At 40.5% G+C, this 14,110-nt stretch overlaps 3 protein-coding genes across 4 annotated transcripts in view; 1 reads left to right on the top strand and 2 right to left on the bottom strand.

Annotated features, from left to right (window-relative positions):
• Positions 1 to 6: 6 nt before the first annotated feature.
• On the top strand, positions 7 to 3,488 carry cfap410 (cilia and flagella associated protein 410). Its single transcript, XM_080439252.1, has 7 exons — positions 7 to 251; positions 372 to 390; positions 502 to 548; positions 697 to 926; positions 1,659 to 1,809; positions 1,925 to 2,024; positions 2,433 to 3,488. The coding sequence occupies exons 1-7, from the start codon at positions 175 to 177 to the stop codon at positions 2,622 to 2,624; spliced, it is 816 nt and encodes a 271-aa protein (XP_080295378.1). The 5' UTR covers positions 7 to 174; the 3' UTR covers positions 2,625 to 3,488.
• Positions 3,489 to 3,528: 40 nt separating this feature from the next.
• orc2 (origin recognition complex, subunit 2) lies at positions 3,529 to 11,569 on the bottom strand. 2 transcript variants are annotated; one of them, XM_080440326.1, is made up of 17 exons: positions 11,464 to 11,569; positions 11,188 to 11,262; positions 10,257 to 10,409; positions 9,559 to 9,648; positions 9,337 to 9,426; positions 9,193 to 9,224; positions 9,018 to 9,075; positions 7,977 to 8,182; positions 7,425 to 7,523; positions 7,227 to 7,336; positions 6,583 to 6,715; positions 5,346 to 5,442; positions 5,033 to 5,179; positions 4,490 to 4,661; positions 4,329 to 4,390; positions 4,088 to 4,206; positions 3,529 to 3,862 (listed from the first exon to the last, which is right to left on the bottom strand). In XM_080440326.1, exons 2-17 carry the CDS (start codon positions 11,258 to 11,260, stop codon positions 3,782 to 3,784), a joined length of 1,722 nt encoding a protein of 573 aa, XP_080296452.1. In that variant the 5' UTR covers positions 11,261 to 11,262; positions 11,464 to 11,569; the 3' UTR covers positions 3,529 to 3,781. The 2 variants fall into 2 exon arrangements, with proteins under 2 accessions (XP_080296452.1, XP_080296453.1); XM_080440327.1 differs by having other exon boundaries at positions 9,559 to 9,645.
• A 1,213-nt stretch (positions 11,570 to 12,782) lies between these two features.
• The window catches only part of LOC308093904 (D-serine dehydratase), a 5,295-nt gene continuing 3,967 nt past the window's right edge, over positions 12,783 to 14,110 (bottom strand). The window contains exons 7-9 of the mRNA XM_080440300.1: positions 13,965 to 14,027; positions 12,973 to 13,078; positions 12,783 to 12,879 (exon numbers count right to left, since the gene is read on the bottom strand). Of these exons, the coding sequence (XP_080296426.1) occupies positions 12,790 to 12,879; positions 12,973 to 13,078; positions 13,965 to 14,027 (259 nt within the window). The 3' untranslated portion in view covers positions 12,783 to 12,789. The remainder of the gene's footprint in view (positions 12,880 to 12,972; positions 13,079 to 13,964; positions 14,028 to 14,110) is intronic.

Raw genomic sequence — 14,110 nt, 5'->3', positions numbered from 1 at the left:
GGGCTAGGCTATGATGGAGGCAGCGTTTGTTGTTGAATGTAATGTTCGTCCAGCTAAACAACCGTAATGCTGGCGAACTTATTAGAACCCTTTTGTTTACGGTGTACTGAGCATATTTTCCTTCTGTAAAAAAAACTAAAAACACAACAAAACACCGTATAAACACGACACAGCATGAAGTTAACACGTAAACTGGTGCTTGCTAAGGCAAAGGCCTCCGACTTGGACAGTGTGAAGAAATTAAACTGCTGGTAGGTGGGACAAATGTTTGTTTGTACAAATATCTGTGTTTTGCTTGCAGACAGTAGATTGTTTTTGTCTAACAATAACTTCTTATCATCTTTTTCATTCTCTGCAATTTGTTTGTGCAGGGGCTGCAGCCTGACTGATGTGAGTTACTAAGACTTTTACTGTCTGACAGTACTATCAGATGCTGAAACTATTTAATTCCCAGTATTTATCCTACTAAATGATTAACTGTTTCTCATACTCTAATTCCAGATTTCAATCTTCTCTCAAATACCCCACATTGAGGTTCTGACACTCAGGTTAGTGCACCCAAACGTATACATTCACACACTTGAAAGTGCATGAGTTACATATTGTATGTATCATGATGATCATTCATAAATCATAGGTCTAATATTTTTTCTTCCATCAACCTGGCTTTCACTCCCTCTTCTTCTCTTTGTGTAGTGTCAATAGCATCTCATCCCTCTCTCCTCTTGCTGGCTGTCTCTCCCTGTGTGAGCTCTACCTGAGACGGAATATGATCCCCAACCTGCCAGAGCTGTCTCATCTCCGTTCCTTAACGCGCCTGAAAGTGCTCTGGTTGGCCGAGAATCCCTGTTGCGGAACCGACCAGAACCAATACCGGCTCACTGTCTTACGCTGCCTTCCCCGCCTCCAAAAGCTGGACAATCAAGGCGAGTCGGTAGTGTTTGGAGATGTACCGATTATACCATTATTTCCTTCCCGATAACGATAACTTGAGTATTGGTCGATACCGAGTACAGATCTGATAAAAGTGTGTAATTCAAACAAATCTAGGTCAGTGGCTCTCAAAGTGGGGTCCAGGGACCCTCAGGGTTCCTTGAGGGGGTTCCAAATGGACCCTTACAGCCAGGTCTGTAACTCTCAGAGTTATGGGGGTCCTTGAAATTGAAACGTTTTGAGAACCACTGATCTAGGAATAAATAAAATTCCATTAATAATTGCAGCTACAAGTTGGTAAAATAATAATGTAAATAGTACAGAGTGTAAAACAGGTAGTGCAACATCAACTTAAGCAACCAAAATCTATTACTATCATGAAATATCATCATGTGATAAATGATGTGGTATCGGAATGGCATAGACTGGCATACTCACTGATACCGGCATTTTAGGGAGTATCGGCACCAGTATCAGAACAACTATAGTAGTGTTGTACTTATGCTTTATTTCTGTTGAGCTATAATTGTGTTAGAAGAAGTGGCTTAGACCCATAACATTTCTTTGTAATAAGAAAGCTCAGATAAAATCTCCCACACAAAAAGACCTGCCAAAAACAATTGCCGATGGAAAATCATTAGGGCTGGGAGGACATTGATGAGGGTGGAATAATGCTGATACCACTGGATTAGTAATCAACAACCCATTTGTGTTTATTCTCATAGTAGTGACAGAGGATGAACTGGCACTAGCTCTTGTGGAGGGGGAGGAGATTACTGCACCTCCTGTCACAGTCCAGAACCAGATTTCAACCATTGGAATGACTGATGCAGAGACCGAGAACGACCCGCTCAACTATAACATGGAGGAAACCAAGTAAGGCCCTGCCACAGCTGCCAACACTCACAGGTTTATCCACTCTGCTCGGAACACATAAGCGTGTGTGGATGGGAGCTTAACCACAGTAACAATGTTTTTCCTGTTTGTGTAGTAAAATCAGGGAAAAGTTGGGGATGAAGCTTCTTCCCAGGGACAAGTTTCCATCACTCTCATCCCCATCACCCAGAGAGACCAGAACAGCTATAAAAAAGGTCAGTGCTGCTTAGCCTCCACCTCAGTAGCCTTGTGGTTAGAGTGTTCCCTGAGACTGGGAGGTAGGGGTTCAATCCCCGGTCAAGTCATATCAAAGGCACTCCGTATCAAGGGTTGGATTGGAGGTAAGTCCCTGCGACATACTAGCGTTATGTCCAAGGGATGTACTTATACATCAAGCTGCCTCTCACTAAGGAAACAGGAGATAGGCTCCTGATCTATGGGCCACCGCCATACATCATATTGACAAGACAGAGGGTGTTTTTCTTTCATAGCTGTAAGAAAAGCTCATTATTGGTTTTGTAAGCTGTGTGCTGCGCAAAAACATCACAGAAGATTTAACTGTACTCTTGGAGGTAAATGTGTACTTGTGTGTCTATGTTAAATAACATAATTTTATTTTCCAGACGCACACACTTGAGGCAATACTGCTACTGCTCACGGATTTGGATGAAGAAGAGCTCCACCTCGTACACACAGCGACCCATAACAAATTGAGTTCCTACACACTCAATAACGAAACACTGATGGGTTCCCAGATTGCCGAAACACTGACAAACTCCCTGCACACAGAGAAAGCTGCTGACATAGAACACTGAGATGTTCCACAGCATCCCATATATCACTCTCTTGGGTCAACTCTGCCCCCCCCCCTCCCCCAATATCCATCAAATGTAGAAAAATGTTGGAAGACAGTTGGAAGTGGAAAAGGAAATGGGTTTAAGATATCCCTGTCCCTCTCGTAACTCGGTCATGCATGGTGCTATTCAAGTTACACCCTCTGCAATTTGTGATCCACTTGTTATTTTCGATTTGGAACAGTTGTGGTCGTTTTCCCTGGCTTGCATTTCTTTAGCAGCATGCCTACCTGCCTTTTTTGAACAAAATGTGTTTTGGGGTGCCTGGTAGCAGCCAGTTAGTGCATTGAATGTCTAAAACCAATATTTTGTTTTTAAGGAACTGTGTTTAGAACACCAAGGGACCTTATTTAGTCAGGTTCTTGTTAATACTTTTGGTTAAATAATCAAAAACCCAGACAGACTTAACCTTTTTTACCCTGGCGTCCCCATTTTGGGCATGGCATAGAGCTTGTAGATTGGCTTCTTTTGCATGACTCAATACTAGGGCTGAACGATGTTGGGGGGGAATTGCAATATAAAAGCAGGAGTTATGTAATTTCACCAGATAGGATAGGCCTTTACCTTATTGATTGCATGAGGGAAATGCAGTCACCATGGCATAGCAAGAAAATGATATAGGCAGATCTGCATGCATCTAAATACAAACTGGTTTTAGAGGGTGAAATGGAGATACATTTGAGCGTTGAGAACCCAGGTGCATGTCTACCCCTCTCTGCCCTAGGTTTCCCGTCTACACTATCCAAATAAAGCATAAAATGCCAAAAATGAATCTTTTACAATAATTTATGTTTTGCTAAATGTAAATAAGACTTATTTGTGTAAATAAAGAAAAAATGCAAAGTAAAGTTTGTTACTGTTTATTTTAAATACAAAATACAGACAACTGTCATACAGTACAACAATGTGAGAATGACAGTGCTATGTAATGAAAAATGATTTCATGATGATTATGGGTATAAACCATAATTTCCCCCGATGTAATTAATCGATACAGATTGTGGCCATCATGGAGAAGAATTCTCTTCTTCGATCTTGGCTGCAGGCAGGGTGGAACAGGGATGTAAGCATCCAGGTAGCCCCATAGCATCGTTACGCAGTCTCTACACAGTCTTTTCTCACTCCACTTCCTTCTCCAGGAAATCCATCAGTGTGCCCGTCTCAACAGGGACCAACAGGTACTCTACTCCGTCGGCACCCTGGGGAATCATGGGAAAGTAGTATTAGTATGCAATAAGCCCTTTGTACTTAAGTGGCCCTTATGTACTTAGTTGTACAAGGAATAGTGAAAATAGCTGCTCTACAAGCTCACAACAGCTTGTAGATTGTATATTTTTAAGTTTTGAAAATGTTTGCATATAATGACATGCCCAAAATAGGGACGCCAGGGTGAAATGGGTAATGAAGGAGGCGGGTGAGTCAACCTTGCGTGTCCGGATGAGTTTGTGGTCTCTGAACTCCGTCAGCTGGGTCCTCAGTGTGAGGTCAGAGTTTACCAAGAACGCCTCTCGACAGCGTTGGTAGAAATCTTGGAATGACAATCCTATGAGCAGCACAAAAAGGCAAAATACAATAAAATCACTTGCACACCTATATAAAAGTACAACAGCAATACAGCACAGCATAGCATCATTATCAGAAATCACATCTTTGGAGGATAGGTACCTGTGTATGAAGGGTTGTCTTTGTTTTCCAACTGAAATTCCACCAGCAGCTTGAAAATCCCTCTGTGAAAAGGCAGAAGACGTAGCCATCATGGAAACATCAGATAAAATATTACACAATTCCTTTCAGTTCCAAGGTGTGTGTGTGTGTGTGTGTGTTACCTGGCATTGGATGTTAAACTACGGAGAACATGTGTGAGGGAGGACAAAGCCAGTGCCCCAGTCTGTTGTACCAGGAGAGAGTTTTCATACGAAGTCTCCTCCACGTAACGCTGGAATGTCACACACTCCCACCACAGCCAGTTGAACTGGCTCAGTTTACATTGGTCCCACACTGGAAAACCAAAAAGACAAAGCTGACGTGAATCATAATTTCTGATGAAAAAAAGTATAGTGGACTGACCGGTAAACAGCTAGGCCTGTCACACTTATTACCATGTTGAAAAATGTTCATACATTTTCAAAAATAGTGGAAATAGAAGATCTACAAGCTCACGTATCGCTTGAAGATCGTCTATTTCAACTGTTATATACTATATAAAATTAATTAATATGTCAGTCATTTCTTTGTATATTTAGTCATGTAAAATGTCATAATCGTGACAGCCCTATACACAGCTAAAGTAAATTTGTGAAAGACATTAAGACCAGCCAACAAAGAAGCTGGTTTACTGCCCTGAACTTAAAATAGTAATTCAAACATACCCAAAGGGGCATTAATATGGTCAATGGAGGCCACCAGGTGCAGGTTGGGAATAGATGCCAGCTGTCCCAGTGCACTCTGGGTCTTCTCTCCTCTGAGCATTGGTCCGTCAATGTTATGGATAATTAAGTACACATGGAGATCTGGTGCTGAGGACACGGACACACACACACACACACACACAAACACACACACACAGAGATTGCTAGAAGCAGCACACCATAGGGCCACAATACCTGTGTGGTACATATGATTTCATCTCATATATTCACACATACAAACAGCACACACAGTATACACTGTAGAAACACTTACTGTCTTTGAGAGTTTGGGTGATGTGTTGGATCTGATCTGAGGGGGTTCGATAAGTCCCTTGGTGTTCTAGAACCTCAGACGTTAGAGTATTTAAGATCTGCAGCGAAAGCATACACAGAGACAATAAGAACAACCAGGGGTGTCGTTACGCGGGGGCTTCGGTGGCTATAGCCACCAATGTTTTATCCAAAGCCACCAATAAAAAATTAAATTGAATTATATATCTATAACCCTAACCTAAAAAAAAAAAAAAAAAACCTAACCCTACCCCTAACCCTAAAACCGAAATAAAGTAACAAAAATGGGGGGAAAAGTACCCAAATCCGCCGAAATCCGCGTGCATGTGGCCGTTGCCTGGGGGGCTAAGCCCCCAACCTAGTAGAGACCTAGCAACGCGTCTGAGAACAACCATAATATTACCATCTTTGCCAGAATTTCCCCCATGTATTTCTAGCAGTGGTGGTTGTATTTTATTTTGGTTGCGTTTCAACAAAACCTGATTATGGTTTTCATGTTATTGTATTCCTGTTGTGTTCTTATTTGACTACTTTGAGAAAAGAACAAAATTGTAAAAGTTACACCTCTTCAAGCCTGTATTTTAGGCGGCTATTTAGAGTTTAAATAGTTAAACCACTCCCTAATTTCCCTTTAATTCCAACACGTGTGTGTCTATGTGAGTGTGCGTGTGTGAGAGAGAGAGAGAGTGAGGACGGAGCCAAGTCACAGCTGAATCACTGTGAAAGATCACCAACAACCTGGTTTTATTTGAGTGTACTGTATGCAATACTACCACCCTAGCATCCCTATTCTGGGAGAAATGGTTGGCGAAAACAGCTGATCTACAAGCTCATAACGTGCCCGCAAGTTGTAAGCTTACAAAACAGCTATTTTTGGCAAAGAGATTTGGTGTAGAGGGGGAAAAAAGAGCAGGTTTGTTGCACTGATTGCACTGGTTCCCAAACTTTTTAGCCCAAGACCCAAAAGAAAAAGACATTTGCCCGGGACCTAAACTAGTGAAATAGCAGATCTACAAGCTCACAACACGTCACAAGCTTGTAGATCTGCTATTTTCACAACTTCTTAAACGTTTGTTTTAAATGTATTTATTTATTTATGAAATAATTGTGAAAATATTTTAAATAGTTTTTAATGAATGAAAAGAAAAAAAAAGGTGGGACATTTACTCGTGACCCATAAAAATTGGTGTTTGGGAAACAGTGGTTCATTGGATACTGACTGATTTTAGGGTGATGGAAGGGAAGAATCCATTGACCACCATATGGACATCATGGGACAGCTGAGACAAACGGAACTCCTCCAGAAGAGCCTTCTTACTGCCCAGACCATAGACCACAACACTGAAACCTAGCCTGAGGACACATACACACAGTTGAAAAACTGTGTCTCTCCCTTTGAATGCAATCATTCTACAACCCCTCTGGCTAAAGGCTGATTTATACAATTCTGGAATTTGATGCGCGTGTACAGTGCGTTTGGAAAGATCCAATTGATATCAATGATACCGGCTACACCAGGCGTGCGGATACACGAGGCCTGTATCATACATGCAGGCTTTAAAATAGGACTGATCTAAAACTACGTTTGTTTGTACATGCGCGTGTGTGCGTGTCGCTTTGAAAAGTCTGGTGTAGATCGGCCGTAATGCAGCGATTCCCAACCCATTAGGATATTGTAAGTTGGCCCCCAAGTAACTTTAACATAATATTAAAAATAAAAATAAAACATTTTTCTCTTTAAAACCTTGAAAAAGTCGTTTTCATTGTGATACCGATAAACAGGGATCATTAAAATAAACACGCTGGGAAAAAGTATCACCATGTAAACCTAGAAGGAAGAAGAAGGAGGGAAAAAAGCACTTACTGTAACTGCAGCATCCATTTGCTAAAGTGCTTCAGGTGCTTTTTATGGAGCTGCTGGATCTCTGGTGCGTAACATGAGGGTTTGCCTTCTAAAACCCGGAATAACGTCTCCTGAACATACACACATACATACATGTCAATAATATGACACTTTCCACCCAGTTGAATATGCTACTGTAGGTACAGTACACTGACTGACCCGGTCCAGTTTAGGAGTGTGTAAGCGCTGGAGGGTTCGGTCTGACGTCAAGACCTTTGAACTGCCGTGGGCTTCAAAATACTCTTCAACCAAGCTGGTCTAGAAGGGACAGAACACAATTTTAACAACGCCAAAAATTACATGTCACCATTATTGTCACCATTATCGCGATAATCAAAATATGCTTAAGACTTAAAATGCCACTTTTGTTAACCACTTGAACACCCAGCATCACTATTCTGGGGGTAACGTTTGCCAAAAATAGCCGATCTACAAGCTGACAACGCGTTGCAACGCATTGTGAACTTGTAAATCAGCTAATTTTAGCAAATCGATTTGTGTAGAGTGAAATAACAGCGTAGTAGAGCGTACCAAAGTATAGAGTGTTTAAGTGGTACTGAATTTGCAGCTCAACAAAAGGTAATTCATCCTAGTGTATGACGGAGACAATTTCACAATAAATTAAAATCTCTGCGATATTATTATTGTGAGCGTTTTTTATCACAATAAACAATAATAACGATTATCGTCCCATCCCCATCACACACCTACCTGGGTAGGGGGTTCTGGGATACTTTTGCTCTTCTTAGCAGGGGTCTTGTACAGGGCTGCAGACTGGGATTTGCTGGGTGTTCTAAGTTGCTTTATATTTTCCTTGTCCTTTTCTTCATTCCTTCCCTTCTCCTCCTCTTCCTCATTATCTTCCCCTGAATCTGATGGTGACAGTTCACTGTCGCTGTCTGCCTGCAGGCTGGGGGCTGCAAACATGAAGCAAATGTTAATGAAAATAATAAAATAACAAAATATATACAGTTCATACCTGTACAGTAGTATAGGCCTATTCATCATAAATCACAAAACAATTTATTCCTCCATTGCAATCAATGAATGCATGGGAATTTGACCTGGCGGCAGCAGTGAAGGTACACAATACACATAGTAAGAGCAGGCACCAGTACAATTGCACTTTTGTGTGGAGAGTAGCTCGGTCAACGTTGACGGGAACGTGGTACTAAATGGTTCAAGACCGTATAGAAAACAAGGAGTGTATGTCACAAACACAGAATGATGCAAGTGTCACAATGTGACATTAACCTGCACAGTTGGAAGTGGCATTTATACAAGCTTTATGTGTGTGTGTGTGTGTGTGTGTGTGTGTGTGTGTGTGTGTGTGTGTGTGTGTGTGTGTGTGTGTGTGTGTGTGTGTGTGTGTGTGTGTGTGTGTGTGTGTGTGTGTGTGTGTGTGTGTGTGTGTGTGTGTATATATAGTGTTAAAGCATTATTTCTTTCTTAGATGGCAGAGGGGAAAAAAACAACACATTATGAGACCACCAGGGGAGATAATTGCATTTTTCCATAAAAGAAAAAGGAGGGAACTGCCGTAGTTTTTCCTTTTTATCCTTTATACATGTTTTGTATTTGTTGATGTATTATTTCCAAGCTATGTTGATGAACTGAATAAATAGGACCACAATGGAAAACAAGTCCCCAGGACTTTTTTGTGTTATCCTTTTAGCCTTAATGTCTGACTGTACCATGTGCCGTTTACATTTTTGACTAATAAAGTATTCAATCAACGACGTTGTAACTTACTTGTTATCCTCTTCCTGAGTCTGTGGGGTGTTGTGGAGACAAACTGCACCTTCTTGCCCTGTCAGGTAAAACAAGAAATAGCAGATGTTATGCCGAGAAAATACACTACAGCACAGCTGCCAGTCAAAGCCTGATAGACTGATAAAATAAATAAATAAATATCACTTGGTCTGACCTTCTGTGGTGTCCTGCTTTCACTTGCCTGCTCTAGAGAGAGAGAGACAGGGTTTGAAGGAGAGTGAGATGCATATGGTTGGAAGTAGACATACAATACAATAGATACCAAAAAGAAAGTTAGAGAATGTGTGTTTTGACTCACTGCGGCCCACACGGGCAGGAGTGGAGGGTTCCGGTTCAGAACTCGTACTGAAGGTCACGCTTTTCCCGGGGGTCCGCGCCAACTCATTTGCTACAAGCAAGAAGGTGAAAAAAGCATGTCACCATGACAAAAAAGCAAGCCAATTACCAGATAAAAATGTTACCATCTGCATCTCTGACAGACAAACCGTAGAGTTTTGCGGTGAACGACCTGACGTCTCACCTGTCTGTGCCATTCCGTGGGAACGTTTGATTTTCTGGAAGGTGAAGACGGAGGCTCCTGCCACTCCAGACAAACTCCAGTCATCACCTTCTGCAGGGCCAAGAAGAAGCATTATTCGCTTTACTAGGCCTGGGTATCGCCTACAACCTCACGATAACCATCACAGAGGCCACAATACGATATGTATTGTGATACACGTTGACTGAATTGAATAATGACCGTGTCTTACAAATTTGACTTTTGCAGAGTCCTAGACCACCGATTGACGATGTTTTGACCAATACAGTCCAAAAATGTTACGTTTCCAAATCAATTTGAAACTTGTTTTGATGGATAAATGCAAATGAAAGATTCTCTTAATTTTCTTTTTACTGCAACTCATGTCTGAGTCTCAAACACATCATAGCTGATGTTTGTTTTGTTTTTGCCGTGTCACAGCATTTCCTGCCATATCGATATGGTAGCCTCCGTATCGATACGATTATCGGCAAGGAATATGATACGATTATTGCCTTATCGATTAATTGAGCACAGCCCTACTGTACACCATTTGTAAAATTTTCTCCCATATGTTCTGGTCTAATATTGCCTATAACTGTATGTTGATGGACATACAACTTTCCTTAACTATTCTTACAGTGAATATCATTTTGTTTTACTAATTCACACACTTATTTTTTGAATACATTTCCAATAACCTTCTGTGTTGTCTGTTGTTCCCAATGCTTGGACATAGTTCTGCTCGTTGAGGACTTCATCATCCTCATCTTCTTCCTTCTCTCTAGCTTGTCCACTGGCAGGGATCTTTAACTTCACGATCTTCTGAATAGAGTCACTGTTGCCACGCACACCTTCATGGATATACAAAATATGACAGGCATTAGACAAAGATAAAACAAGTGGAGCAACTTACATGTCAAGTCCAGGGACCCCTTTAATCCTTGGGTTCGGGGGGGGGGGGGGTCTCAGGGGGTCCCCAACTAAATGACTGATAGGATTGATACTAGGAACCAAATGGACCCTTATGGGTATGCAAACTCAAAAAGTGTACACAGTTTGTACTTGAGTCTTGAGTTACATTAAAGGTATCATGACATTCATTTTCACTTTTTTTATTTTCAATGTTTTATTTGGGGTTTTATGACCTCAATTACACCCAAAAAACCTGAACTTAAAACATTCAGTGGATTTTCTGTGGTCTGGGGTTTTCTGAATAATTAGGCTGAAAAGTAATCTGAGCTTGGCCCTTCGACAGTGAGGTCACTGTCGAATAATCCCGCCCACTCTCCTCCTCGCCCCTCCCCTCCCCTATCCTTTCCTTTGGGGGGGGGCGGAGCAGAGGCGATGATTGACAGGCAAAATCCCTCACCAGCGACACCCGCAGGCAAAGATTTCTTTTTTCATTGCAGTTGAAAAGGCTTTAGAAATGTGAGAGAAAAACACCTGCCATTGATCACTGGAATGGAATTTTCACTTAAAACTTTTTGTACACTTTTGAAGGACCAGGACAAAGACTTTGAATGTGGTGTAAAAGTGAATGTCATTAAACCTTTAAAAGGTTGAGAATTACTGAACAATATGTGGATTTATTTTTCAGTAGCATTGAAAACAACTCGTCAAATACTATACCTCCATCCTGTTTGTCTACGATGTGTTCAAAAACGTCTGCATCGGCCACAAATTTCACCTCCAAAACACTCATAGCTAAAAGAGGACAACAAATTACGTTAGCATCTACTAACAGCGTCACTAGCATTAACACTAGAGACCTTTAAATGCCATTAAATATGTCGTTACCAAACAGAACAGTTAACATACACGCCGACAGAGAGCACAACACGTAACAAATGACTGCATTAAACACGAGGAAAAGTCACAGGCTACTAACTGTACACAGCGACTTACTTAATGTTCCTTCTATCGACAGAAGACGTAAACAAAACTATTTAGAAACTGGAAAACTAATGACATGCGTAATGTGACAGATTCCGCGCCATCCTCTGAAGTTTTTAAACCACGTGACAAGTCATAGGCCAATCAAAACATCGCATTTGGTAAAACATCATTTCCCAAGATGCCTGTTGTGTCGTTCAGTATTTAAAGGGGTCCGACAATTTCTTATCCAGTCAAAACGTTCCGACTTAGTTTAAAAAAACTTTCAAAAAAGAATATTTTGGAGAGGCTTTTAATTAAAGGTAGGGTAAGTGATTTGCGTTGGTTAAAATAATTGTTAAATAGCTCTATATTCTGATAGTACTCATTGCTATAGAGTGTTTGTTCAGTATTAGGAGTCTCCTTGTCTCTCCACCTCTTTATTAAACAGAAATGCATTTTCGTTTCAGTTTCAGTTTCATTTCCAATTTTATCCAACCAGGACAGAGAACTCAATCAGGATACAGATTAAACAAGTGAAATTGGAAGTGATGACACTAAGAAATGAGCATGCAAAATTGGAACTGGAACACTATACAAATTAAGCTTAAAAATGGGTACTTTCTCCTGATTGGCTGAGATTTTGACACCTACCGAAAAATGTATTTTCTGTTTATTAAAGAGCTGGAGAGACAGGGAGACATCTGTTACTGAAAAAACCCTCCATAGCAATGATTACTATCAGAATATAGTATTTTAACCTTTTAACAAAATACTTTTTGTTTTAACCAAAAAATATCACTTACCCTACCTTTAATAATATATACAGTTGGTTAATTAATAAATATAATTAATGAATGCAAATATGCTGTCAAATTGCCTGAATTTACATAAAGTCAAAGTATACGTGTATAGAATTGTATTTGTATTACTGGTAATACATCAGTGCTGGTAGTGGCATCTTTAGTGTGAAGCTACTGATTCATTGTAGGTTGGTTGTAGTCTAAAAGGAGAACACGGGACATTGTTTGGGCCAAGGATGAAGAGAAAACATAGGCAGCAGAAGAGGAAGATAAACAGATGGTTCTTTATAAACACTGAGAGGATAATGTTTCTCTCACCCCCCCCCCCCCACACACACACACCTCTCTGTTGTTTCACTTGATTTATTTCACAATCGCAAAATCACAATTTTTTTGAGAGAGAGAGAGAGAGAGAGAGAGAAAGAGAGAGAGCAGCAAGTGAAAACGAAGACTCTTATTGATTCCATAAAAAGTCTCCTCAAAACAAATGTCTGTTTAAGACACAGCAACACACGGAGCATACATGTGGATCTTGTGGAATCACCTGCCCCACCATTCACCAACCACGTGTGGGTGTCCACTTCCCCACCAAACGTCCCAAAGAGTGGATGTGATACACTGGATGCATCATCGCTGTAGCACACGACTGTAGAGATTAACAGAAGCAGTTACAGGGACAAGAAGCCAATAAAAGCACACAACTCCACACGGAATAGTGAGTAACTGTACATGTACTAACATGGTAGGGGATCAGCCTGAGCAGAGAACCCAAAGGGTATTTGCTGTAATCCAGTGTGCCCGAGAGGGGCTCCACTCTACCATGCTCCTGTGTCATAGAGAGTAATCTGCAGGGAAGACAGGGAGAAAATGTAAGTCTGATTTACAATATACGACGTGTGTAGCGACAGTCACGTGCGGAAAATAGACACTTTTCAAGTTTACAATGCGTCGTATCTTGTTGCGATGCAATGTGTTGTGAGCTTGTAGATCGGCTATGTTCAGCATTTATGTTTACAAAAGCTGCTTATCAGCTTCTTTTTTTTTTTACAACCACTTCTTAAAGCACACATGTTAAGAAAGGCTTTCTTAACGTGTCCTTGTTTCTTACATTTTTCAGACCATTCTTATTTGATCATGCTTTTTTTGTATATAATTTATATTTTTCCATGTTTCCCCCCCCCCTTTTTTTGTACATTTTCTTTTTTTTTTCATGCTTTTTTTTGTACATAGTGGTATTTTTTCTGTATTATCTGTATTTTCATGTTGATTTTTGAACTGTTTGGTTGCTACCATATATGTCTATGAAATTTATTCAAGGACCCCAACGGAAACAAGTCTGCAAGGACTTTTTTGGCCGGACCTTTTAGACAAAAGCATTATAAATGTAACTGTGTTGTTTTACATTATTTTGCCTAATACAATTTTCAATCAATCAATCAATCAAAGTGCCTTGTGTTTTTATTGCATATGTAAAGAGCAATGTAAACTTTTGGCTTAAGCGCCATATAAATAAATCTATTACAATCCTACTATCTTTTTTAGTTTGATAGCTTATTTAGAAAACAGAGTGAGGGGAGTCATACAAGGTGTGGAGGGAGTTGGATTCTAACTTGGGTTCTTGCGACTCACAAGGACCATCTGGACAGTGCCATATAGCTGGTACACCACCAGGCGGCCCATGATTATACATTCAGAAATCAATCAGGATTAATATGGATTCATTGACATTACTTGAGGTTCGGGTGTCCTTCAATAATGGCATATCCTGTGGGAAGTTTTCCAGCTCCATCCAAACTAAGGTGGAGGTAAATAGAGGACAAAAAAAATGATGATCGTACAAACAACAAGAATATTTCAATCAAGGGTACACAACGGTA

The sequence above is a fragment of the Gymnoscopelus braueri genome, assembly GCF_963280865.1.
Source record: "Gymnoscopelus braueri genome assembly, chromosome: 10".
Lineage (NCBI taxonomy): Eukaryota > Metazoa > Chordata > Actinopteri > Myctophiformes > Myctophidae > Gymnoscopelus > Gymnoscopelus braueri.
Note: the sequence above shows the minus strand (reverse complement) of the source record. Positions and strands in the feature narration are given on the sequence as shown.